This window comes from Thalassophryne amazonica, chromosome 18 (assembly GCF_902500255.1).
Source record: "Thalassophryne amazonica chromosome 18, fThaAma1.1, whole genome shotgun sequence".
Classification (NCBI taxonomy): Eukaryota; Metazoa; Chordata; class Actinopteri; order Batrachoidiformes; family Batrachoididae; genus Thalassophryne; species Thalassophryne amazonica.
In genome coordinates this window covers 69,753,573-69,780,792 of record NC_047120.1, presented here as the reverse complement: position 1 = coordinate 69,780,792, position 27,220 = coordinate 69,753,573, and the positions used below count along the sequence as shown (strand labels likewise).

The 27,220-nt window shown below is 40.6% G+C and overlaps 1 protein-coding gene across 1 annotated transcript in view; it reads left to right on the top strand.

Annotated features, from left to right (window-relative positions):
* The first annotated feature begins 8,121 nt into the window (after positions 1 to 8,121).
* The window catches only part of si:ch211-176g6.2 (ras-associating and dilute domain-containing protein), a 50,292-nt gene continuing 31,193 nt past the window's right edge, over positions 8,122 to 27,220 (top strand). Inside the window, 4 exon segments of the mRNA XM_034194204.1 lie at positions 8,122 to 8,495; positions 14,987 to 15,192; positions 17,274 to 17,448; positions 22,004 to 22,236. Coding sequence (XP_034050095.1) covers positions 8,347 to 8,495; positions 14,987 to 15,192; positions 17,274 to 17,448; positions 22,004 to 22,236 — 763 coding nt within the window. The 5' untranslated portion in view covers positions 8,122 to 8,346.

Sequence of the window (27,220 nt, the reverse complement as noted above, 5' to 3'; positions counted from 1 at the left end):
GGGACCTCGTAGTACCATATCACCCCAATAGAGTGCTTCGCTCTCAGACTGCAGGCTTACTTGTAGTTCCTAGGGTTTGTAAGAGTAGAATGGGAGGCAGAGCCTTCAGCTTTCAGGCTCCTCTCCTGTGGAACCAGCTCCCAATTCAGATCAGGGAGACAGACACCCTCTCTACTTTTAAGATTAGGCTTAAAACTTTCCTTTTGCTAAAGCTTATAGTTAGGGCTGGATCAGGTGACCCTGAAACCATCCCTTAGTTATGCTGCTATAGACGTAGACTGCTGGGGGGTTCCCATGATGCACTGAGTGTTTCTTTCTCTTTTTGCTCTGTATGCACCACTCTGCATTTAATCATTAGCGATTGATCTCTGCTCCCCTCCACAGCATGTCTTTTTCCTGGTTCTCTCCCTCAGCCCCAACCAGTCCCAGCAGAAGACTGCCCCTCCCTGAGCCTGGTTCTGCTGGAGGTTTCTTCCTGTTAAAAGGGAGTTTTCCTTCCCACTGTAGCCAAGTGCTTGCTCACAGGGGGTCGTTTTGACCGTTGGGGTTTTACATAATTATTGTATGGCCTTGCCTTACAATATAAAGCGCCTTGGGGCAACTGTTTGTTGTGATTTGGCGCTATATAAAAAAATTGATTGATTGATTGATGATGATTTATTTAATTCATTTAAAGCCTGATTTATGCAGTTGCTGCTTTTTAATTCTGTGTCATGCAATGATGTGTGTGACACTTTTAAAGTTCTCCGTCTCTGTATTATGCTTCATTCTGGACTAATTTGACCCTCAACAAGCTTTTCTTTCTACAATCATCTCCTCCAAATCAAAGGTAAGCTGTACAATTTCCTCTTTTATCGACTTCGTGCTGTGAATTTGCGGACTTTTCTGATCCATTTGTAATCAACGAGCGCACTGCAAAAATTATTATGATGACAGATGAAGGATTGAAAGCAGCAAAGTGTCAAATCACAGCAGCCTGCAACCTGATGCGCATGTCAGCCTGCAGCCCGACGCGCATGTCAGCCTGCAGCCCGACGCACATGTTGGCCTGCAGCCCGACGCGCATGTCAGCCTGCAACCCGACGCGCATGTCAGCCTGCAACCCGACGCGCATGTCAGCCTGCAACCCGACGCGCATGTTAGCCTGCAGCCCGACGCGCATGTCAGCTGCAACCCAACGCGCATGTCAGCCTGCAACCCGACGCGCATGTTAGCCTGCAGCCTGACGCGCATGTCAGCCTGCAGCTCTGAGTCTGAGCACGGTGTGAAAAAAATAAACTTTCGGACTTTTAATCATGGAAATGACTCCGGTCCCACATGCAAGCTTTGAGAGGTAAATTTATTATTCAGTCCCATGTACAGTAAAACTCACCTAAACCGTCATCGTATAAACCAGATGTTCACAGTCACCGGACAAAAAAAGTCCCAAAGTTTTTGTATTGTTTTCCATGTAATAAACACCGTATATAACAGATTTTTCGCTCACATCAGATAAAATGTCCTGTTCAATCACAATGTATTTCCATTAAAAACCCTGAGCAGTCTGGACATGCACAGTAACAGAGGAACAAATCTAAGTTCAGCTCTGACACTCGCCGATTTGTGGAAAGTGGGACCGGAGTCATTTCCCTGATTAAAAGACCAACAGTGTAGTTTTTGCAAACAGTGTTCAGACTCGGACCTGCAGCCTGACGTGCACATGTTAAATCAAACACAAAAGGCTGTGATTTGACACTTTTCTGCTTTTAATCCTTCATCTGCCATCATATTATAATAGAGTTTATAGTGTGCACGCTGATAAATGGATCAGAAAAATCTGCATCACATTTACAGCACGATGTCGGTAAAAGAGGAAAATGTCCAGCTTACCTTTGATTTGGAGGTGAAAGATTGTAGAAAGAAAAGCTTGTTGAGGGTCAAATTAGTCCAGAATAAATCATAATGCAGAGACAGAGAACTGTAAAACTGTCACACACGTCATTGTAAGACACAGTTACATAGCAACAGCTGCATAAATCAGGCTTTAAATTAATTAAATAAATCATCACAAATTGTAAATTTATGTAAATTTGGTAGCTTACCTATTTTTATATTTATTTTGATAGTACTTGTACCTGGATGTGTTGCTGTATGTGGCGACTTTAAAAAATATTGAAAACATTAAAGGTTCATTCAGTAGTTCAGGGCAGTTGGAACCAAAATGGCGCCGTGTTCTGAGTTGACGTCACTCTCTCTAGTTTCTAGACCACAGTAACTCCATCTGCTGGTCATCTGTGGTAACTGTTCATAGTGCAGAAGTAATCATTTTGTTGATATTAAAAACAATAACACTAGTAGCAGTCAATGTTTTTTTTTATTGTTATTTGTTTATGTATTTGATTCCACTGGCATTTATAATGGTAGTAATACGGTACGTCCAGAAAGTATTCACAGCACTTCACTTTCTCTACATTTTGTTATGTTACAGCTTTATTCCAAAACAGATGAAATTCATTTCATTCAACACACAATAACCCATAATGACAATATGAAAAAAGTTTTTTTTTTTTTAGATTTTTGCAAATTTGTTAAAAATAAAGCAACTAAGAAATCACATATCCATAAGTATTCAGTCTTTGCCATGAACCTCAAAATTGAGCTCTGGTGCCTCCTGTTTCCACTGATCATCCTTGAGATGTTTATACAGCTTAATTGGAGTCCACCTGGGGTAAATTTTGTTGATTGGACATGATTTGGAAAGACACACACCTATAAGGTCTCACAGTTGACAGTCAGAGCACAAACCATGCATGAAGTCAGAGGAATTGTCTGTAGACCTCCGAGACAGGATTGTCTAGAGACACAAATCTGGGGAAAGGAACAGAAACATTTCTGCTGCTTTGAAGGTCCCAATGAGCACAGTGGCCTCCATCATCTGTAAATGGAAGAAATTCAGATCCACCAGGACTCTTCCTAGAGCTGGCCGCCTGTCTAAACTGAGGGATCAGGAGAGAAGGTAAATGGTTAATGGGCTGCATTTATAATTTTAATATATCACTTTTCCATCTGCTTAAGACACTCAAAGCACTTTACAAATCATGCCTCACATTCACCACTATGTGAGGGTGCTGCCATACAAGGTGCCCACTACTCACCGGGAGCAACTAGGGGATTAAGGACCTTGCCCAAGGGCCCTTAGTGATTGTCTGGTCAGTCTGGGATTTGAACCTCTGGTCTCCATCCCAACGCTTTAACCACTAAACCATCACCTCCCCATGGCCTTAGTCAGGGAAGTGAACAAGAACCCGATTGTCACTCTGTCAGAGCTCCAGCATTCCTTCGTGGAGAGAGGATAACCTTCTAGAAGGACAACCATCTCTGCAGCAATCCACCAATCAGGCCTGTATGGTAGAGTGTCCAGACGGAAGCCACTCCTCAGTAAAAGGCACATGGCAGCCCACCTGGAGTTTGACAAAAGGCCCCTGAAGGACTCTCAGACCAGGAGAAACAAAATTCTGTGGTCTGATGAGACAAAGATTGAACTCTTTGGTGTCATGTTTGGAGGAAACCAGGAACCAACCCTACAGTGAAGCATGGTGGTGGCAGCATCATGTTGTGAGGATGTTTTTCAGCAGCAGGAACTGGGAGACTAGTCAGGATTGAGGGAAAGATGAATGCAGCAATGTACAGAGACATCCTGGATGAAAACCTGCTCCAGAGTGCGCTTGACCTCAGACTGGGGCAACGGTTCATCTTTCAGCAGGACAATGACCCTAAGCACACAGCAGAGATATCAAAGGAGTGGCTTCAGGACAACTCTGTGAATGTCCTTGAGTGGTCCAGCCAGAGCCCAGACCTGAATCTGACTGAACAGCTCTGGAGAGATCTGAAAATGTCTGTGCACCGACGCTCCCCATCCAACCTGATGGAGCTTGAAAGGTGCTGCAAAGAAGAATGGACCAAACTGCCCAAAGACAGGTGCACCAAGCTTGTGGCATCATATTCAAAAGCATTGAGCCAAGGGTGTGAATACTTATGGACATGCGATTTCTTCGTTTTTTTATTTTTAATACATTTTCAAAAATAATAGTAAAAAAAAAAAACCTTTTTCATGTTGTCATTATGGGGTGCTGTAAGTAGAATTTTGAGAGAAAAAAATGAAATTACTCCATTTTGGAATAAGGCTGTAATATAACAAAAGGTGGAAAAGTGAAGCACTGTGAATGTGAATACTTTCTGGATGCTCTGTATGTCTTCTGTGTGGAATTTCAACAACAATAACAAATATTAAACTGTAATAAAAATGTACAATTGTATAAATCCTGACAGTTCACAAATGCCACTTAAAATTTTACTGTGCAAAAAAAAAAAAAAAAAAAAAAAAAGAGAAACCTTATGTTAACCTTGTCCAGAAGCGGTATTGATGTCTTTGGGCTCGGAGCCATCTGGGTTGGACCATCATGCAGTGGAACAGTGTGCTCTGGACCAAAGACAAAAAGGAAAGTCCAAAGGTCAGGGTCTGACATGTCATGGTCAGTGTCTTTGGCAAAGGTAATTTACATTTGTCTTTTGGCATCACTAATGCAGAAATGCACATTTAAATTATAGAGCAACATATGAGGTCTGTCCATAAAGTATCGTACCTTTTTATTTTTTTTTAATCTATATGGATTTCATTCATATGTTTTCACGTCAGACATGCTTGAACCCTCGTGCACATGCGTGAGTTTTTCCACGCCTGTCGGTGACGTCATTCGCCTGTGAGCACTCCTTGTGGAAGGAATGGTCCCGCCCCGTCATCGGATTTTCATTGTCTGGAAATGGCGGAATGATTTGGGGTTTTTTCCATCAGAATTTTTTCAGAAGCTGTTAGAGACTGGCACCTGGAAACCATTCGAAAAATGTATCTGGCTTTCGGTGAAAATCTTACGGGCTTCACAGAGAATAAGGTCTGTTAGTACAGCTTTAAGGACCCCTTTAAGGACGCTCAGTGCGCCGCGCTCCGAGCTGCAATGACACGGCACAAGCCACCGGACCATTTCTAAGCTGATGGCTCTGTGGATGCGAGACCGTTGTGTGCTCTTTCTCTGGTTATCGCAAGAGCTGGACATCAGCCATTTTCCGGCAGATTTCACTTTTAACAAGAGATTTTGTCATGGAAAGCCGCGCAGAGGCTTCGCGCGTAAAGACCGATTCGCTTTGGAAGCGAGACAAAGGAACACAGAAGATGACATCTTTTCCAGGGACCTCCATGCATTTTTCAAGACAATGCAAAACCACTTCTTGCATGCTGAAGAAGAAGCGGTCTGGGTACTGGACTGACCTGCTTGCAGCCCTAGAATGTGTTGAGAATTTTGAAAATATAACGACGGCCCTGTATTGCTGCACACCTTCAGAGTTCTGAAAAAGTAGAAGAGCACAATCCCGGCTTCAGTGAGTACAAAATCCGACCACATATTTGTTGGATTCACTCAGTATACCAGTGGATTCTAATTAGTTCAACTCTTCAGGATGGTACATAAGAAGTTAATTAGTGAAGTCACCTGTTTTAGGTACACTGTTATGTGTCGGACGCAGCTCGGAGAACCGACCAGCGTTTGAAGGACCCAGTATGAAATAAGCAGAGCACGGTACAAAGGCTAACTGAATTTAATACATAACAGTGATACAAAACATAACAAAAGAAAGTGCGGTCTGGCGTGGTGCGCTCCCAGCAGCGCTAACGGTCCGGAGCCAGAAGCTGTTCGGACCCAAGGACCCCGCCGACACCCCCCAGGTGGCCGCAACAAACCGAGTCTGTGAAAGAAGGAACCATTATGTGAGTCCACACTCTACACACAGAGAGAACACTTAAAGGTGTACAAACAGCAAACACTTCCTGGCTTGATTACTAATCAGCTTCCCAACCTGCAGGCATGGAACATCCAGTTCACAAAACTCCACTGCAGTGGAAGCCGATACATGACTAACATACAGCTCAGTATAAAAAGGTGTGAGGGACACCACATTTACTGACTGTATAAATGTTAGTCACAAAATCTAACGTACCTCAGGAAGTGTGCTGACGAGCGTGAGACCTCACCCCCTCCTCTTTCACAGACCGTGCATCAAACCCTGGACGTTCTCTGCATCCACTGATGATGAGATGGCTCCCGAGACGACGATCTCACCCGTCTGGTCACAAGGTCGAGTCTCTGGCAAATACACACTGTATACTCCAGTCTTAAATGCCACCATGTTCCAATCCATATAGATGCACCTCAGCTGTGAGTCCTGACGAGCCGCAGGTGATCAGGGTGAGGTCCTGATAACCTCAGCAACACAGCCACTCAGTCCCAAATGCAAGCCACCTGGAAGGAAAAACAAAAGACAGAAATAAAAAGGCAGCCAGGCCCCCCAGCCATACAACATACACAGGTAGAACAAAATACACTGGTGAGAAGGAACAACAACACATGACGAGGTAAATACTTTTGCATCCTAACTTCTTTTTTTAATGTGCTGCAGGTCTTAATGGATCTGTATTAACAAATGAAATGCAGTTCACCACACAAACATGAAATATCTTGTGTTCATCGTGTCTGCAATGAAATATTCATCAAAGTAAATATAAGAATTTTTTTGTTCATTTTCCATATCTTCTCAACTTTTCCTGATTTGGGGTTGTATTAAATTGATAAATATTAACAAAACATGGTGGATTAATGAATTTTATCATGAAAAAAGAATCTTGCGAGAAGAACCTTTCGCATTAATGCAGTACATCAACTTCTCCAACAGATGTCCTCCAAGAGTTCAGTGAACATAAAAATGATCCAAAGCTTCATAAATCTCTGACCACCAGGGGGCGCCAACTCCAAGAATCTCTCTCTCTCTCTCTCTCTGCTTTAATTCAAGGGTTTTAACAAAAATACCACATTAACATTTAGGAATTAGTCATTTTAATACACAACCGCTGCATTTTCAGAGGTAATCTGACAAACTAAATTGCCAGTTGGTCAGGATTTGTAGCCTCTCTAATCCTGTTTTACTTTACAGTTCTTTTGACAGTTCTCCCTGTGGTTCCTAGCTAGCAGTTGTTAGCTTGTTAGCTGCATGGGTGCTGCGTAGTAACGCTCATAGGACGTGTCCAGAGTTGAACAGGCACACAAACCTCAAGTTTCAGCCAGAGCTTTTCACAGTTCTCTGTTATTGCTTCCGTGTCCACTACATAGCCAAGAGGGTGCTATGGTTGATTATTGGCCCTCCAGCTACGGTTTGCAGCCAAACATGAGCCACTAATGAAATGGGGGCTCGGGCTTCTAACCATAGATGGAGGACCAATAAATAAAGCACAGTGCCTGAAATTAAATTGTCGTTATTATCACGTGAACCCACCTGAGCAATGAGACATGGCAACTGCCAACCTGAGTGACAGCAACGTGGCGTACACTGTTTGGTTGCTGAAAAAAACAAACAAGATAGTAGAATACACTCCCAGACAGATAGTTTTCTGCATAAATCTGTTTAGCAGTTTCAGTCTTATATTTCATAATGTTAGTAAGAAACACAGACTTTCAAATCTAAAAACCATGTTTTAATCACAGGTGAATTAAAAGACATCTTACTGAAACATTAGCGAGCTGACTAGCAATACAGGAGCATCACACTATGCTAAAACAGTGCAGTGATTCCATAGAATTTAAAAAAAATGACATTATGACTTGCCTTAGCCTGTCAGTGTCCATGCAAAGTAATGCTAACCTCCAGAGAACTCACGACTAGTAAGTGATAATAACCACCCATTATGTGTTAGCTGAACGCTTGTGGCTAACTAACTAACCATCCAGCAGGTGGCAGACACATCTATGGGAGATTAGACAAAACTGCAGTGTTTAACCTCATTGGCTGGCTGGGATGACCTCACTCACTCACTCACTCACCCACCTATCCACATTTCTTGCTCTCCAAACCCTGATTAATCAAAAAGTTGTGACGTATCTCCTGTGCACAAATTGCATGTGGATGAATGATGCAAAGCATCGATTCTTTGCCCTGTGTCATTCGCTCCCAAGTGCGCTTCACTGAGTATTTTATTTTGAAAGGTGCGCTGTGCGTAAAGGCGAGTGTGCGCGCTCCGAAGCACAGCTGGAGAGGGCACCGGGTTCTGATCTGTGATCACAACGGGTTCCTGATGGATTCGAAACAAACTGCGCCTCGGTTACGGTCTACGTCATCTGAAACCCTGACAGCACGAAGCTGAACCGAAAGCAGCGACTCGAACAGCTGGAAACATCTGCAGCGCCAAACAGCAGCGGGGCAGCTGCAGGGAGCGCGCGCCGACGTCATAAAGGCTAAGACTTAAAAATAATAACAATAATGATTTAAATGAATAACTTTAGCATCACTTTTCAAATGCATAAATCAAGAATGAATTTGACGAAGATTCACCGGGAAGAACTGCCGACTTTAAAGGAACATTCCACCAAAAGACGCTTCGTCAGCTTCGGAAGAAACACAAGTGATGTCTCTGTGCAGTAAGTATGAACAACTAAGTATGAACAACTGGACCACAAGAACACAGGCTCGAATCTCGGGCTGCAACCCGCAAACATTACGTAAAAAAAAAAACATATTAAAAAAGTTGGACTTTTTTTCACCAAAAGTTCTTAATCAATTACAAAGCGATTGATGATTGTTTCTGAAATAATTTCAGTGAACTTTATTTGTCTTCACCTTGCATTGCAGTACGACCCAGAGCAGATCCATCCCAGCTCACCTGGAACGTTTCATTTGTCAAATCGTCAAGATTACAAAGTCCAAAATGACATTTTGTCTACCAACAGCCAAAAATGCTAAAATATTTACTTTTCCGTGATATAAAACAATAAAACCCAAATGATATTAAAAATGCTAGATTTGGTATATCTCAGATAATTCTTTGAAAGATGACCCAAGTGATGAACCATTTACGACTGGTGTTTATTTAATCGACTTTTAATCGTTTCAGATCTCTTCTCTTGTCATTAATTTTTTTAGAAATAGTAATAAAGTAGATCTCCAAAACAGTTTGAGCAAGAGATGGTTTAATTTTGCAAATTTTTTGTTTGTTAAGGCCACAAATCCAAATTTGCAGTGATATAAATAAAAGACAAAATGATCAAATTTTAAAGTCTGGAAAGACATAAACAGTGAAAGTTGTTTTTTCTTTAGTAAGGATGTACCATCTCTTACCCCAGAGTTCTGGCCAATGATAAGATAACTTTCTTTTATAGTCAAATCATATCAGTTTTAAATGCAACTTTTTAACTCATTAGACTTTTTTCCCTTCATGTAATTAAAGACATATGAGGCTGAAAACTGTCACTGTGCTGAAAATTAAGTGGAAATTCTGACCCCCTATGAGTTTATATATGTGGATCCCAGACCAAGGTCAGAATCGGTACCAGAACTGAGCCAGTGTGTCACATCTCATATGGCATATTTCAGCAAATTAGCAAAATCCATCCATCTGGAGGGAAGTCCACTCTAACCTCAGTCACGGGAGGACTGGAGTCTATCCCAACAGCCATAGGGCGTGAGGCCCTGTGGCAGACCAACACACTCATTCACACTCACACTCAAACCTACGGACAATTTAAAGATTCCAATCCAACTAGCCTGCATGGATGTGGGAGGAAGCCGGAGTACCTGGTGTCAGGATCTCCACACTCCCCTAGTCTGAGCAATCTCCAGTCTGCACATGTACGAACCAGGTGTCACAGTCTGATTGGTCCCCCTGCCTTCACTGTGCATGCGTCATAACAGGGAGGTGATGGTCTAGTGGTTAAGGTGTTGGGCTTGAGACCAGAAGATCCTCGGTTCAAATCCCCGCCTGACTGGAAAATCACTAAGGGCCCTTGGGCAAGGTCCTTAATCCCCTATTGCTCCCGGTGTGTAGTGAGCGCCTTGTATGGCAGCACCCTGACACTGGGGTGAATGTGAGGCATTATTGTAAAGCGTTTTGAGCGTCTGATTCAGATGGAAAAGTGCTATATAAATGCAGTCCATTTACCATTAACAGATTATTACCTTGTTTTTGCTTAAAACTGACTTTAAAATGATTTAAGAGGTTTTAATTTGTCATCTGATGGTTAATAATAACATTATTCCCTTTGATTGGAAGAGAGCCAGACTCGGAGAGTCAGTCTCAGACATGCCGCTGATTGGCGCTCTGATTGGTCCCCCGTCTTTTATTATGAAATAATGCTGAATTTATATGGAAATCATATAATCATATCAGCGAATCATTGCTGACACACAGAAATGATGCAGGTGCAGTGAAGGCAGGGGGGACTGATCAGAAGGGGGGACTGTTCTGACTGCAACACCAGAAAAAACCCATGCAAACCCAGGGAGAACATGCAAGCTCCACACAGAAAGGCCACAAGTGGGAATTGATTCCATGACCTTCTTGCTGTTTTGGCAGCAGCGCTAACCACCGAGCTGTCCCCAATTAGCAAAATAGTTGTTTTATTTGTTTTCATTAATTTCAACTTTTATTTAGATTATTCTGCATGTTTGCTCTGAAATGATCACGGAGGCAGTCAAGACTACAGCTCGTGATTACTTTCACCATCAATCTGTTAACCTTGTTCTTAAAATTAAGTAATTTGTCATTTAGTTAATAGAATGTTGTACAGGTGGAAAAAATGCCCATCGCAAATTAAAAAAAAAAAAAAAAATTAAAGGCTGAGTGTCAACATTACTTGTTTAGACCAAAGAACACTCCAAACTCCAAAATGCATTTATTCACTTCATTTTTTCCAACTCTTGAATGGAAACTTCTGAGTGATTGCCACTGAGGACTCAAGGCAGTTCTGGAGTGGGGTGGATTCTGAGAAATGGTTCACAGTTATTTTTCTGTTGATCAACTCAGTAACAGTGTAATAAGTTCAGTCTTCAGTACAAGAAGTCAAATCTTGAGCTGGCCATGAATATTTGGCTGAATTACTGTTTGCAAATTGAAATTGAGAAATTTTGGTTCGTAGTCCTCAGGTGAATATTTCTTTGGTGCTTGATTCTAGATTGAATTTCCAACATGTTTTTTTTTTCTTCATGATGCAGTGTGTTTGCAACAAGTCAGAACTAGTATCAGTTTGTCAATTGGTCATTGTGTCGGCCACCATCAAAGTTATTAAATCACTGCAAAACTGTTGGTCTGACTACCAGCTTGCACTGGCTTTACTAATTAGTTAATTAACACTGTGAGAGTTTTCATATGTGAGTGGTGGCGCAACTGCAGCGAACCTTTGAACCACAGCAATAAGAAGCTTAACAGCTTGTTGAGAGGCAAACAACACTTCATTATTTCACTGATGTTTTGCTGTTAAAGCAGACGTGACAGACTTTTATTCTGTTATTTCACTCAGAAATCAACTTGTAGATTCATCACAGTGATCTTGATCTAATCTGGTAAGACATCTTGTCTTGTTACTGTAAGTAAAATTAATGGTATTCAGAAAAATAGTGCACAGAGATTCATGTTTAACTGGTTTAACTCTGATGTGTTTATCTTCCGTACTTTTGACCAAACTTTTACTTGCATTGTAATTGTGTTTGTGCTCTGGAAATCTATAAAATTTTACCCGATTAGATAAAAATGTCTAGTTATCATAATTTCAGTTTAGTTGTTTTGAGATTCTGTTTTTGGTGAGCTTCATAAGCAAGCTCTGGTAGTTTTTTATTTTGCTTGCTTTAAAAATCAGTTAATTTTAGATTAATTAGCTTCATATTTGGGTAGTTCAATAGAATCAGGCAGCATTATTACTTAGTGTTCAGATAGCTTTATGTTCTATTAGTTTTTTGTTAGTTTTATTTGTATTTAATTACTCTGTTTGTTTTAGACTGACTTAATGTTTAGTTAAATTTGTATTCTGTTAACTTTATGTTAGTTTTATTCATAGTTAGTTAGTCTACTCTGTTTGTTTTACACTGACTAAAGTGTTCAGTTGGCTTTATATTATGTTATTTTTTGTTAGTTTTATTTATATTTAGTCTCTTTTAGACTGACTAAAGTGTTCAGTTGGCTTTATATTCTGTTATTTCTTTGTTAGTTTTATTTATATTTAGCTAGTATGCTAGTTTTAGACTGACTTAGCACTCAGTTAACTTTGTTCTATTAGCTTTTTGTTAGTTTTATTTATATTTAATTAGTCTGTTTTAGACTGACTAAAGTGTTCAGTTATCTTTATATTCTTAGTTTTTGTTAGTTTTATTTATATTTAGTCTGTTTTACACTGACTAAAATGTTCAGTTAGCTTTATATTCTATTAGTTGCTGTTAGTTTTATTTATATTTAGTTAGTTTGCTAGTTTTAGACTGACTTAGCGTTCTGTTAGCTTTATGTTCTATTAGCTTTTTGTTAGTTTTATTCATATTTAGTTAGTTTGCTAGTTTTAGACTGACTTGGCGTTCAGTTAGCTTTATATTCTATTAGCGTTTTGTTAGTTTTATTTATATTTAGTCTCTTTTAGACTGACTAAAGTGTAGCTTTGTATTCTGTTACCTTTCTGTTAGTTTTATTCATATTTAGTTAGTCTACTCTGTTTTACACTGACTTAGCGTTCAGTTAGCTTTATATTATGTTAGTTTTTGTTAGTTCTATTTATATTTAGTTAGTTTGCTAGTTTTAGACTGACTTGGTGTTCAGTTAACTTTATGTTTTATTAGCTTTTTGTTAGTTTTATTTATATTTAGTTAGTCTGTTAGTTTTAGACTGGCTGAGCATTCAGTTAGCTTTATATTCTGTTAGTTTTTGTTAGTTTTATTTATATTTAGTTAGTCTGTTAGTTTTAGACTGACTTAGTGGTCAGTTAAGTTTGTATTCTGTCAGCTCTACATTCATTTACTTTGCACGATTCAGTTAACTTTGTATTTAGTTTGAGGGCACAGTGGTTTGCACTCTTACTTCATAGCAAGATTCTGTGTTTGGTTCCACCAAAGTTAATTTCTTTTCTGTGTGGAGTTTCCTCTCACCAGAACATAAACGTTCAGATCATCTCCAAACACGGGAAGGTGGAAAAATTGTTCTAGTCACTGTAAAACTTTGACCTAGTTCATAACTTAATGAGGGTGAAGTCTGGCTTGGTGCTAAAGTGTCATAATTATCATAATGATAGTCATTATTAGAATCATGAAAATTAATAGTATATAAAATATAGATATAACTAGGACTGCAAGCAGTCATATACGGGCCCTCGTTCCGCGCAACCGCCTACCCAGGCCAGTGGGTGCCCTTGTGACCACATGTGGGCATGTGCATGCAGGGGCAAACACTCATCACACAGTTAAAATTTTAAATCACACAATGCATCAAGGAGTTATGACATGTTGATTGTTCATCCACTAGGGGGCGCTCAGTGTACAAACAGAGGGGCTGGGTGTGTTCAGGGGCCAACTGTCATCATACATGTGAAGTTTCAAGTCAATCAGGCAAAGCATGAAGGAGTTATCATGACTTGATGTTCCATGGCAAAGGGTCAAAATGGCGGCACCATAGCGGCCACACCCTTCAACATAGAGAAAAGCTTTCGATAACTTTAGGTCAGTATCATCTTTGGATGCTGTCAAAGAAATTTGAAGTGCATTGGACAAAATCCCTAGGAGGAGTTCGTTCAAATACAACATGTGGAAATCATTTCACAATGAGAAGAAAATGCAAAATGGCCGACTTCCTGTTTGGAGTAGACTCTTGGTGCAAGAGACTTTTTGTACGTCTATGCAAGTCACACATGTGTACCAATTTTCATCTCCCTACTCCAAAAAAACCCCTATGGGGAGGGGTTTTGGAAATTTTCAAGGGGGCGCTATTGAGGCACTTTGCCCCGCCCACGGGCGAGGCCCCTATGAATTGTAGGAGGTTGTCGTGCTCGACCTGTGTATCAATTTTCATGATGATATGACAAAATTAAAGCCGTCAAAAGGAAGAACGTAATTTCATGGCGAATGGGCAATATTCAGCACGCCGCTACACGGACGCCATTACTCGTAACTTCACGGCGTTCATCGCCTATGTTTACCAATTTGTTCTGCATGTTTAGAAGTGGAATGAAGTTGATTGGGTTAAGTATGTGACATCAGGACCTCTTAAAGTAAAAATAGGACATTTCCCGCCACCAGTGGGGGGCGCTATGGCGCAGGTGGGAACTTAAGATATGTAGACGTTCATGGCGGAGCCCTCATCATGTCCAGCAAGTTTGAAGGATCTACGATGAAGTATGTGGGCGTGACAGCCGTTCGAATTGAAATGACGTGCTCCGAAACGCTCGCCAAAGTTTGACGACCCCTACCAGCCACGCCTTTTGACTTAATTAGAATCTTTTGATAACTTTTGATCAGCATTGTGTTGTGATGATTTTGACAAAATTTGAAGACAATCGGATGAAATCCCTAGGACGAGTTCGTTCAAATGTAAGTAGTGGAAATGGCCAAAAATGGCAAAAATTTGCTCAAAATCGAAACTTAAAATCAAAATGGCCGACTTCCAATGAGGAGGGGTGTTTGAAAATTTCTAGGGGATTTTTCTGCGACCATGTGCGACGCCCCCAAAATATCGAATTTCGGATCCGGCTGGACAACTTTGGAAAGTTTGGTGAGTTTTTGAGCATGGGAAGAGGCCGAAATTTCGATTTCAAAAGTGAGAATAATAATAATAATAATAATAATAATAATAAACAGTGCAATTACAATAGGGTCCTCGTAGGACGTTGCCTACTCGGGCCCTAATTATTCCCATGGAGCCTTAACATATATTGTAACATGCAGCCAAGTATGTTTCTCAGTCTGACTCAGTTACATTACCTGATTGTCAATAATGTTGGATTTTATATCACACTCTTTTATTTAAAGGTAAAACCAAACGCGAAGCAGCTGAGATACTTATTATAGACTCCCAGTGAAGAGCAAGAAAGGAAACTGGGACTTAATTTGTGGAAAAACATTAGAATATGATGACAGACACTCTATGTCTTCTTCCTTCATTCTTCAGGTCAGGATCGTCCACCTGTAGATCATCAATCGGTAAACCAGCAGTGGGTGTGGCTCTCAGGCATCCCAGTAACAGACGCATCTCTCGCCATACCAACCGCGTCTCAGGTGTCTTCCTCCGAGGCCCTACCTCCTCCAGCTCGGGCTCCATGTCTCTGACTACAGGCCTCAGGTTACCTCTGCCCATCCCTGCCAGGAAAGGCAGCAGTATGTCACGACAACAGCAAACAGTGTGTCGCACTCATTTACCTGTACAAAAGTGAAACCAAAACACTGAGACAACAGGTGTTATGCTGCGTTTACACATAACGACGACAAGTCACGAATGCCACCAAGTACACATTCTTGGCCGCTGATCACGAATGTGATGATTTGGGGCAGAGGCGTCAGGTGTCCTCAGGAACTGCTGCAACCTGTTACCACACGTTACAATTAATGGCACGTGTTGCTGGAGAATTATCAGGAACCATTACGCACGGTCAAGAATAGTGTTCCGCGTTGTTGCGCGCTATTGCACGTAACAGCGCATCGTTAAGTTCTGTCACGTTGTGAACGAGGTGAACTGTCTCCACACACACACCCATATTCAGCCAACCGTTGCTAGCAATTCAGATCACTCCAGTTTTTCAGAACTTTGTGACTGCATGCGTAGTTGGGCTCTGTGCCATGGAGTGGCGCAGAGAGGAGGAGGAGGACAGAGCCAGATGTGTGGCTTCATGCAGCTCTCGTCTCGTGCATTTTCTCAAACATCATGCACATGCAGCAGGTGGAACACCTGCAGGAGCGCGCTGAAGAGCACTGAAATGAGACTTTTAGCCGACTTGGTGTCAGCAATCAAACTGAATGCGGTGCAGCAGGGTTTAATTGTGCGCACGCTTCTTCCTCCGCCAGACTGGAGGAGGTGCAGAGATGTCTGGCTGCACGTGAGTCTCGGTTACAACAGCAGGTGGAACACCTGCAGGAGCGTCCTGAGGAGCTTCAGCAGGAACTGTGGAACATTTGGAGCCGAATTTAGTTGTGCGCCCCTGACAGAAAACTGATTCGTCGTGGCGCCGAGTGAAATGTGACGCCGCGTTACAAGTCGTGTCAAAACGTAACAGTTTCCATGTCACTTCATAATAAGGCGTGACAGTTTGGGCTCCAAGAACCATCACAGGAACCACTATGAATGTTGTCACGTTCTGTTAAGGATCAATACTCATCAAGACGGATCTGTGACATACGTGGAAGATTTTTTGACAGGCAAAAACATGCTCCACGAATATCAAGAATATCACGCACCAACACACACTATTAAGAAACATATTCAGATGCGTTAGGTCACATTAAGAATGTCAGGAATGTGTCACGAATGACAGAAAATGACATTCGTAACGCGTCTTGGTTATGTGTAAACGCTATTACCATGGGAGAAAGGGTTAATCATCTGTACTATAACCAGCCACTAGGGGGCAATACTGACATTTTGGTTTCCCTTTTGAATGTTTATTTTATTATTTTATTCTTAACAATTCTGACATTGTGCTGTCTTTGCAAACTTAATTCTGAGTTTGGTTTCTCTTCTTTAGCATTAATAAGTCATTACTGAATTCTCTTTAAAAATTATTTTAATAACATTTAAAACTGCTACTTAAAACAGCCATGAGCCTGTGTAGTTGCCTGCATGGTGCAGCTGTAATTGATTTTAGGTGACGGCTGTGCACACAGCAACATCAGCTTTCATTCAAGTACATATTGTCTGCGATTAGCAGGGAAAGTTCAATCAATGGATCCACAAAATTTCAGTAAGAAGCACCACAAAAATTACTGCAAATGAACTTCTTAAATTTTGGGCTTCTAATAGCTTCAGTTGATGACCAGTAAACCTCATATTTTGGGCCATGTTGGCATATTTTATTAATGCACAATAACCATGGTAGCATCAGGTTGCGAAGCCTTGTTGCTAATCGCAGGATCCAGGTGGCCACTAGAGGTCACTGCTACTTGTTATATAGTGATTATGCCATTAGGTTTTAGTATCAGGTGGTGCAAAATGTATAAGTTTAGATGGAAAAAAAATGTTCAGAAAGAAAAGTTGCTGCAAAAATATTGAAAAGCTTCTAAGTATCAGTTAAGTTGTGATAGAGTGCTGAGCATTAAAGGAGACACAAAATGATTACGATTAAATGACAATAATAAAAGAACCTCTTCACTGCAGTTTCCAGCACTGCATGTCCTACATTATCTGTTAGTTCTACAAAAGGATACAGAAATTTGTTGTGCACATGCTGTAATGTTTTGTCACACAGACACTTCTGCAGATGCTCTAATGGCAGAGGACCCATCTGAGCTGTCCAATCAGATCACTGCTCCAGGAGTCCTGAAGATCTTCGGGAATGAAATTTGTGAAGGAGCTGAGTATAAGAGTGTCCTGGCCACCATGCAGTCCAGTGCTAAAGAACTGGTCAAAGAAGCCCTTGAAAGGTACAGCTGAGTGTGTCTGTGCACGTCTCCATGTCTGTGCACCACATGTGCTAACACATCCATGTGCACGACACATCTGTGCAGCATTATTCATACATAAAAGCATGCACACGTTGTTTGTACGATTTAGATGATGAAATGACTGGACCCCACTGTTCTGTATAACTGCAGCAGAGCCCAAGGCCAAGTCGTTCCTCTGCATTGTGCTTCTGAGAGGTTCTGGAGCAAACCACAGTCTGCTGTGGTTTGTTCTGCAAGTAATGAATTGCTCTTAGTCATTTCTTATGTTTCAGCCAAAAGCAAAACAGAAAGATTAATACTTGGAGAGGAAAGAGGAAAGGATTTTACTCTTCACTTAAAATGTATTTTCACAGTTGCTCTGTAACGGGTGAAGAAACATGTTGTCACCCCTAATTACTTAAGCTGGTCAGTACTTTGGTATAAATACTCATTGATAGACAGACGTGTACATATATAATCATCCTGTTTTAGTAACAGTTTAGGAGCAGTATTTTATAAAGTTAAATGATGATAGCTAGTTAGTATGATAACCGCAAGGAGGTAGCATGGAGAGTTATCAGTGAGGAGTAGGGTTGCCAACCGTCCCTTGAAAAACGGAATCGTCCCTTATTTGGAAATAAAAGTGTGCGTTCCGTATTGACCTGAAACGGGACGCAGTTTGTCCCGTATTTCTGTGAGAATCAAAAAGTCTGTAAAATGTCAATGGAATTGACTGGCGCTTTATATGGAAACTTACGGTAAATTTGATCTCAGCCTCTCTCCTGCTTTTCACCAATGAGCTGACAGACATTAGTTGACAATACAGAATCACTCTTATCTCATTGGTCGAGGGACATCTGCTCGCAAGAAGATACCGATGTCATGAGCCGACGACGGTCGCTGGACGACAATAACAAATCAGCATGGCTGATATCGATACAGACACCGACACTGGCACTGCAGATATGCCTACGGACAGCAATGTCTGTAACGTTACTACTCCTCCTAAAAAAACAAAAAACAAAAAAGAATGCAAAAATACAGGGGAGAATGAGAAAAGGAAAATGTCTGGGTGGAAAAGGTGCGCAACAACAGTATTGTTTACTTTTCAGACTTTATTTTTTGCACTTTTTATTACACTAAATGTGTAAATGTGCACTGTTACATTGTTTTGGATGATGCAAATTTTCTATTGGGTTTTTTTTTTTTGTTAATTTATACAATTTTAAGTTAAGCAATAGCACTACAGAGATTTATTTTTTAAAGAAGACAGAATGCTCATATTGAAATTGTGAGTGAAAATTTATTTTGCACTAAAAATAAATTGCTAAATAATAATTTGCTTTCCACATGTTCATATCAGAACAAATGCATGTATGCATCTACCTAAATTCAGGGTCAAGTCAACAGTCAAATGGTTAAAAATCGTTTCACACAGACGCTGGGAAGGGTGAAGGCAATGGTCAGTCGGCCGGTCAGCCCTGGCAGTGAGGTGTCCCTTATTTATTTTTCAGAGAGTTGGCAACCCTAGTGAGGAGGCCACCTGCATGAAGTGTGGCAGCAACCAAACAATCAGCAACGTGAAGGGAATTTGTTTGTACTGTCCACTGTACGATATTAGCATAGTTTTTAGTTTGTGTGTGGTGGCGGGGGGGGGCATTTACAACCCCAGTTCCAGTGAAGTTGCGACATTGTGTAAATTGTAAATTAAAAGTGAATACAATGATTTTCAAATCCTCTTCAACCTGAATACACCACAAAGACAAGATATTTAATGTTCAAACTGATAAACTTTGTTTTTGTGCAAATATTTGCTCATTTTGAAATGGATGCCTGCAACACATTTCAAAAAGCTGGGACAGTGGTATGTTCCCACTGTGTTACATCACCTTTCCTTCTAACAACACTCAATAAGTGTTTGGGAACTGAAGACACTAATTGTTGAAGCTTTGTAGGTGGAATTCTTTCCCATTCTTGCTTGATGTACGACATCAGTTGTTCAACAGTCCGGGGTCTCCGTTGTCGTATTTTGCTCTTCATAATGTGCCACACATTTTCAATGGGCGACAGGTCTGGACTGCAGACAGGTCAGTCTAGTACCCGCACTCTTTTACTACGAAGCCACACTGTTGTAATACGTGCAGAATGTGACTTGGCATTGTCTTGCTGAAATAATCAGGGACGTCCCTGAAAAAGACATTGCTTGGATGGCAGCATGTGTTGCTCCAAAACCTGGATGAACCTTTCAGCATTGATGGTGCCATCACAGATGTGTAAGTTGTCAATGTCATGGGCACTAACACACCCCCATACCATCACAGACGCTGGCTTTTGAACTTTGCGCTGGTAACAAGCTGCGTGGTCTTTTTCCGCTTTTGTCCGGAGGACACGACGTCCATGATTTCCAAAAACAATTTGAAATGTGGACTCATCAGACCACAGCACACTTTTCCACTTTGCGTCTGTCCTTTTCACATGAGCTCGGGCCCAGAGAAGGCGGCTGTGTTTCTGGATGTTGTTGATGTTTGGCTTTCACTTTGCATGATAAAGTTTTAACTTGCACTTGTAGATGTAGCGACAAACTGTGTTAACTGACAATGGTTTTCTGAAGTGTTCCTGAGCCCACGCAGTAAGATCCTTTACACAATGATGTCAGTTTTTAATGCAGTGCCGCCTGAGGGATCAAAGGTCACGGGCATTCAATGTTGGTTTTCGGCCTTGCCGCTTACGTGTAGAAAGTTCTCCAGATTCTCTGAATCTTCTGATTATATTATGGACTGTAGATGATGGAATCCTGAAATGACTTGCAATTGAACGTTGAGAAACATTGTTCTTAAACTGTTGGACTATTTTTTTCATGCAGTTGTTCACAAAGAGGTGATCCTCACCCCATCTTTGCTTGTGAATGGCTGAGCCTTTTGGGGATGCTCCTTTTTATACCCAATCATAACACTCACCTGTTTCCAATTAACCTGTTCACCTGTGGAATGTTCCAAACAGGTGTTCTTTGAGCATTCATCAACTTTCCCAGTCTTTTGTTGCCCCATCCCAACTTTTTTTAAACGTGTTGCAGGCATCCATTTCAAAATGAGCAAATATTTGCACAAAAACAATAAAGTTTATCAGTTTTGTGGTGTATTTAATTGAATATAGGTTGAAGAGGATTTGCAAATCATTGTATTCTGTTTTTATTTACATTTTACACAACATCCCAACTTCGTTGGAATTGGGGTTGTACGAAGACTAAACTTCGCTACATGATAAAACCATGTGCTATATAGTTCAATGTGACCAGTTATCAAATTCTCAATTATTTTTCGCAAAAATACAGCCATCTTGGTGGCGGTGTTCGAATTTGCGTTAAAAAAAATTCATACAATCATTTTAATTAAAAGAGGTCACATGCTCACTTTCCACCTTTAAAAAAGTTTCTGTGTAGGCTCTCAGTTGTCCAGGTGGTTTCCATAGTAGAGAAGCTTGAATCTTTGACTGGACTGGGTTGCTTGACGCGAGGACGTTTCGCTTCAAATCGCAGAAGCTTCCTCAGCTAAAATTCTTGCTCTGGTGGTCTGACTTCTGTCTTGACTCTTGTAGAGAAGAATTAAAAAAAGGGTTTATTTCTTCTCTACATGAGTCAAGACAGAAGTCAGACTACCAGAGCAAGAATTTTAGCTGAGGAAGCTTCTGCGATTTGAAGCGAAACGTCCTCGCGTCAAGCAACCCAGTCCAGTCGAAGATTCAAGCTTCTCTACCTTTAAAAAAGGTTTATAAAAAATTCTTATTACTGAAATATGAAAAAAACTAGCACTTAATAGGAGCTGCCAGAGAAATGTTTGTCTCTTTTTAAATCTCTACAATCATAAATGATTGTAGATATGGTGTTATTATCTACTCGCTAAGGACCTTGGTAACGACGTAAACTTTTTTTTTTCATTTTCCCTTTGTCTCCTATTTGTACGACTTTAAACAATTTTAAAAACACCTCAAGGGTCAAAACTGACAAATTTCTATGCTTTCTAATATTCACTTTGTGCAACAAACAATGCAATGCATATGTGTATGCATGCCAAATAGTCTGAGTTGGAGTGTACCGACTGTAAAGAGCGATTGTGTATCCTTGGTTGTACATCATACACACTTAATCCATTCATGAAAAGAAGGCACATGCACTCGGAGAGTGTATTGGCCTGGGTATGGGCGAGACACCACAACAAATGTACGACCAGTGAGTGAGTATTATGATTTGATGACCTTAAAATGGTGTTTACTGAAAGGTCATAGATTGTAATGTACAAGGTACAACATTATGTTCTGCATTTATCTACTGCCTAATATGTCTGTACGGAGAGGTGGAGGCGTTTATCAGCTTTGCTGCAGCTTACTCCTTGTGGGCATCATGTATATATCTACCTTACCAAATGTCTGCTTACAACCACGTAAATCTGTTGCTCAAATAAAAATGATGAACTGAACTGCAAATTTGCATTTTTAGATTTGTGTTTTTAAAAGTATGCGATAATTCACCAACAGTTTATAACCAACCACTGTCATTCAGGTACGGTCTGGACAAAGAGGAGGCGGGGTCTTATGTTCTCTGCGATACCATTGGCTCCATTGACCTGCATCAGTGGCGGATGGAGGGTTTACGAGTCATCGGCGACAATGAGAAGCCCCTCCTCCTGCAGTCTCTATGGAAACCACGAGCAGGTTTTGCGCGGAGGTTTGAGATCCAGAAGAGAAGCTCTGTGGAGGAGAAGACATCCAAAGAGAAGGACACCATCACCGCAGGTACAACTTCACACCATCAGGACGATTTCATGACACACTGCGCCGCATCCTGCGTCTGTCCGAATAATGAAAATAATGTCAGTTTTAAATCTTGTTTAAGAGTTCTCACAGTAAAACTGAGATTTCCAGACAGTCTGTGTTTCCAAAGAGAAACCAGCCAAACCACACGACTAAACTTTATTTTAGTAGGTCTGTTTGTTGTCCCTCCTCCAATGTTTGGTGGGATGGATGATGATGTACCCTTCAGTGTGTGCCTGGATACATTAGGATGCTGTTGCAGCTCAAACTCATACTGCTGTTTTACCCCCCCCCCCCCCCCCCCCCCCCCCCCCGTAGTCAAAGGTCACAGACAATGACCCTGATGCACAAACTTTAAAAAGAAAAAAAAGAAAAATCAAGTTACACTGTTGAAATGACTCCCATTTAAGCATGGATCAATCAGTATTGTACTGAAACTCAAGGTCATACTGCTGTATGTGGACTTTGTTAAAAAAAAAAAAAAAAAAAACCTTAAAAGGTTTTCAAATTGTTTATGCTTAATCATATTTGGATAACACAGCATTATGGTGAAGCTCAGGGTAAAACTGCTGTTTGACCTGCTTTAAATAAAGATAAGAATAATAATCATAACTTTTTTAAATGTCTTGCTACACATTTGAAATTATTCCTGTTTAAGCATCTTTTGATAGATTATTAAAGATAATTTGATAAATTGGCTAAAATGATAATGTTTAAAAGTGAATCTATTTTGATGATATTGAAGCTCAAGGTCACACTCCTGTAGCTGAACTTTGCTCAAAGAAAAATAAAATAAAAACCCTTTTAAAAAGGTTTTTAAAAAACCCAAGCTTTTCAAATTACTTTTGCTTAAACATATTTGGATAACACATTATGTTGAAGCTCAGGGTAATACTGGTGTTTGACCTGCTTTTTAAATCATTTCTTAAAAATCATGTTTCAATTGAAATTGCTCCTATTTAAGCACCTTTTAATAGATTATTAAGCATAATTTGATAAAATGGCACACTACTGAAGCTCAAGGTCACACTGCTGTCTGTAAAGTTTGTTATACTGTAGGTCAAAGATCATGGGGAACGTTAACACTGCAGTAGCTTTAAAAAAATAATCAAGCTACGCTTTTGAAGTTGATAATATATAAAAGTGAATAAATTTCACTTCACAGTAAATTTCAAAATGGATGGATGGATATTGAAGCTCAAGGTCATACTGCTGTGCGTTTTTGTGATCAAAAGTCACATTAAAATTATATCACTACTTTTCAAAACTGCTTCTATTTAACCATCTTTCACTAAAGCTGATGTTCATTTGAGTTAAAGTTGCAGAGGTCCATTAAGGCGATGTTTCTGCAGCGACACGCCCTCTCTTTCCACGGACACGTGTCCTGCCCACGCTGCACGTGTCACTGTGAGTGAACAGGGCAGGGCGTCTTACGTCACTCCGAGTGTGTGGTTGACACAGCTGTGCTCGCGCTGGTGGAGTTTGTCCTGTTGTGTGTTTGGTTAGTGGAAACTTTACGATGAGCTCGTATCAGCGTGCGGATGGAGGGACAGATGGAGGGATGGACAGACGGAGGGACACTCTCTGTGCGGCTGAACTGTTTTATTTCCATCAGCTCGTCTGTCTTTCCACTGAGGTCCATTTCCTGTATGCGAGCGTCTCTGCGTGTTGACTGGCATAAATATAAGAAGCACAAATCACACACAAGCTCAGACGCCCCTCACCTTACACGGGGGGGGGGGGGGGGGGGGGGGGGGGGGGGGGTCCTATTAATACATTCCATTAGCCCAGTGCTTAGCGTATTTACACAGCGGCTCACTTTTCACACACAGTAATTGCCTCTGCTGAGGTCAGGGTCTCCTGAAATGGGGCCACCAATGTGGGAACCAGTCTGAGGTTTGGGAGCATCAGGGGTGGATGGGAATACCAGGAAAATATGAATTAATCTTATTCATGTAGGAACCATTTTCAAAGTAATATCTGAGGAGGGGGTTTGGGGGTGAAGAAGTGAAGTCCTACACAGGCCCTGAGGCCCGACAGTCCAGTGTTTAATCCCACATGAGTCTGCAGGTCCCCCTGGATGGGACGCCAGTCTGTTGCAGGTTACTTCTCCAGCCAGAGGCTGGTGCCTATTTCCAGGTGGGTGAACTGGGACAATTCAGTTTAAGTCTTCCGTCCAAGTAGGCAGCGGGAAGAATACAACTGAACCCAGTTCAACATATTGGGAGCCCAACACCTACCCCACTACTACACATTCATCTACGGGTATTTAAAGAAAAAGCAGCCGAATGGACAACAACAACAACAACAACAACAAGCCTCAAAAATGTCACTCATAAATGGACAGCTGATTCTCGTCTGGGGTGCTTTGCCGTAACACAAAACCAAAGCCTTGTTATCTAACAGTTATTATCAATAGTAGATCAATATTTTGGCTATTTTATAGGAGGCTGTGAAGGATATGAGAAAAAGGAGAGCAGACTACGAGCTGTGGAGTCATGTTTTTGTTCACCTCTTCCTGTAGGGTTTTAGAGGGATAACTGACAAAGAGTAGAACATTGTAAAGGTCACACAGTGAACAGCCTTAAGAACCAGCAGAATGAAGCAACAGTACTTTTACGTCTGTGAGGATTTTCTGCTTCTACAACTGATCTGGTATTAATACAAACATTGATTTACTAATGTTGTTACTAATGTTAATGTTAGTCACCTCAATGTTGTGTTTTCAACTACCCCATCATCGTGAACACTTGGCTGGTTGTTTACCTGCAATATTTCTGTGGCATGTTTGGTCATTCTTGTGTTGTTAATGTTGCCACAGCAGATAATAAATTAACTGAATGAAGGACGTGGTCACAGTGTGTCAGATAGGATTTCCTGGTAAACAGCAAAGATATGACTTGACCTTCAGTTAAAATGATTGTGGCTGACCGTGCCAGAACCATTTTATTATATATTTGTGTGTGTGACCATTTGTATATATATATATATATATATATATATATACACACAGTAGTGTTCAGAATAATAGTAGTGCTATGTGACTAAAAAGATTAATCCAGGTTTTGAGTATATTTCTTATTGTTACATGGGAAACAAGGTACCAGTAGATTCAGTAGATTCTCACAAATCCAACAAGACCAAGCATTCATGATATTCACACTCTTAAGGCTATGAAATTGGGCTATTAGTAAAAAAAAAAAGTAGAAAAGGGGGTGTTCACAATAATAGTAGTGTGGCATTCAGTCAGTGAGTTCATCAGTTTTGTGGAACAAACAGGTGTGAATCAGGTGTCCCCTATTTAAGGATGAAGCCAGCACCTGTTGAACATGCTTTTCTCTTTGAAAGCCTGAGGAAAATGGGACGTTCAAGACATTGTTCAGAAGAACAGCGTAGTTTGATTAAAAAGTTGATTGGAGAGGGGAAAACTTATACGCAGGTGCAAAAAATTATAGGCTGTTCATCTACAATGATCTCCAATCTTTAAAATGGACAAAAAAAAAAAAACAGAGACACATGGAAGAAAACAGAAAACAGCCATCAAAATGGATAGAAGAATAACCAGAATGGCAAAGGCTCACCCATTGATCAGCTCCAGGATGATCACAGACAGTCTGGAGTTACCTGTAAGTGCTGTGACAGTTAGAAGACGCCTGTGTGAAGCTAATTTATTTGCAAGAATCCCCCGCAAAGTCCCTCTGTTAAATAAAAGACGTGCAGAAGAGGTTACAGTTTGTCAAAGAACACATCAACTGGCCTAAAGAGAAATGGAGGAATATTTTGTGGACTGATGAGAGTAAAATTGTTGTTTTTGGGTCCAAGGGCCACACACAGTTTGTGAGACAACCCCCAAACTCTGAATTCAAGCCACAGTTCACAGTGAAGACAGTGAAGCATGGTGGTGCAAGCATCATGATATGGGCATGTTCCTCCTACTATGGTGTTGGGCCTATATATCACATACCAGGTATCATGGATCAGTTTGGATATGTCAAAATACTTGAAGAGGTCATGTTGTCTTATGCTGAAGAGGACATGCCCTTGAAATGGGTCTTTTAACAAGACAATGACCCCAAGCACACTAGTAAACCAGCAAAATCTTGGTTCCAAACCAACAAAATTAATGCCTCACAGATGTGAAGAAATCATGAAAAACTGTGGTTATACAACTAAATACTAGTTTAGTGATTCACAGGATTGATAAAAAAGCAGTTTGAACATAATAGATTTGAGTTTGTAGCATCAACAGCAGATGCTACTATTATTGTGAACACCCCCTTTTCTACTTTTTTACTAATAGCCCAATTTCATAGCCTTAAGAGTGTGCATATCATGAATGCTTGGTCTTGTTGGATTTGTGAGAATCTACTGGATCTACTGGTACCTTGTTTCCCATGTAACAATAAGAAATATACTCAAAACCTGGATTAATCTTTTTAGTCACATAGCACTACTATTATTCTGAACACTACTATATACTGTATATATATATATATATATATATATATATATATATATATATATACCAAGTCTGATCCAGATCATGTTGTGAATAAAATTCCTGTTCATTGATATCAATATCCGCCACCATTGCCAAAATTAACCCTTTAAGGCCAAACTTACTAGAAATCTTGAATCTGGACTGAGTGGACCAACAGACAGCCATCCATAACCTTGACCTCATTAACTGACCTTTGGTGAAGATGACTTTGCGTGAGCAATACCTTAACTCACCAATATATGTGTATATAGTTTGATGCGCTTCAAAGTTGACTCCAGTGAATGAACTTGACCCCAATGATTTACCTGTGGGAAATACGGCCTCATCTGGACAATCCGGTTGTTAAGCACTCACGTAACGCATCACGTGATAAATCTGTTTCCGGGTCCAAAGACCTGCAAGTTTACAATTAAAGTTACGTGGGTATGATCCTTTTAAGGATTTACAGTTTAAGTTTAGTTTGTG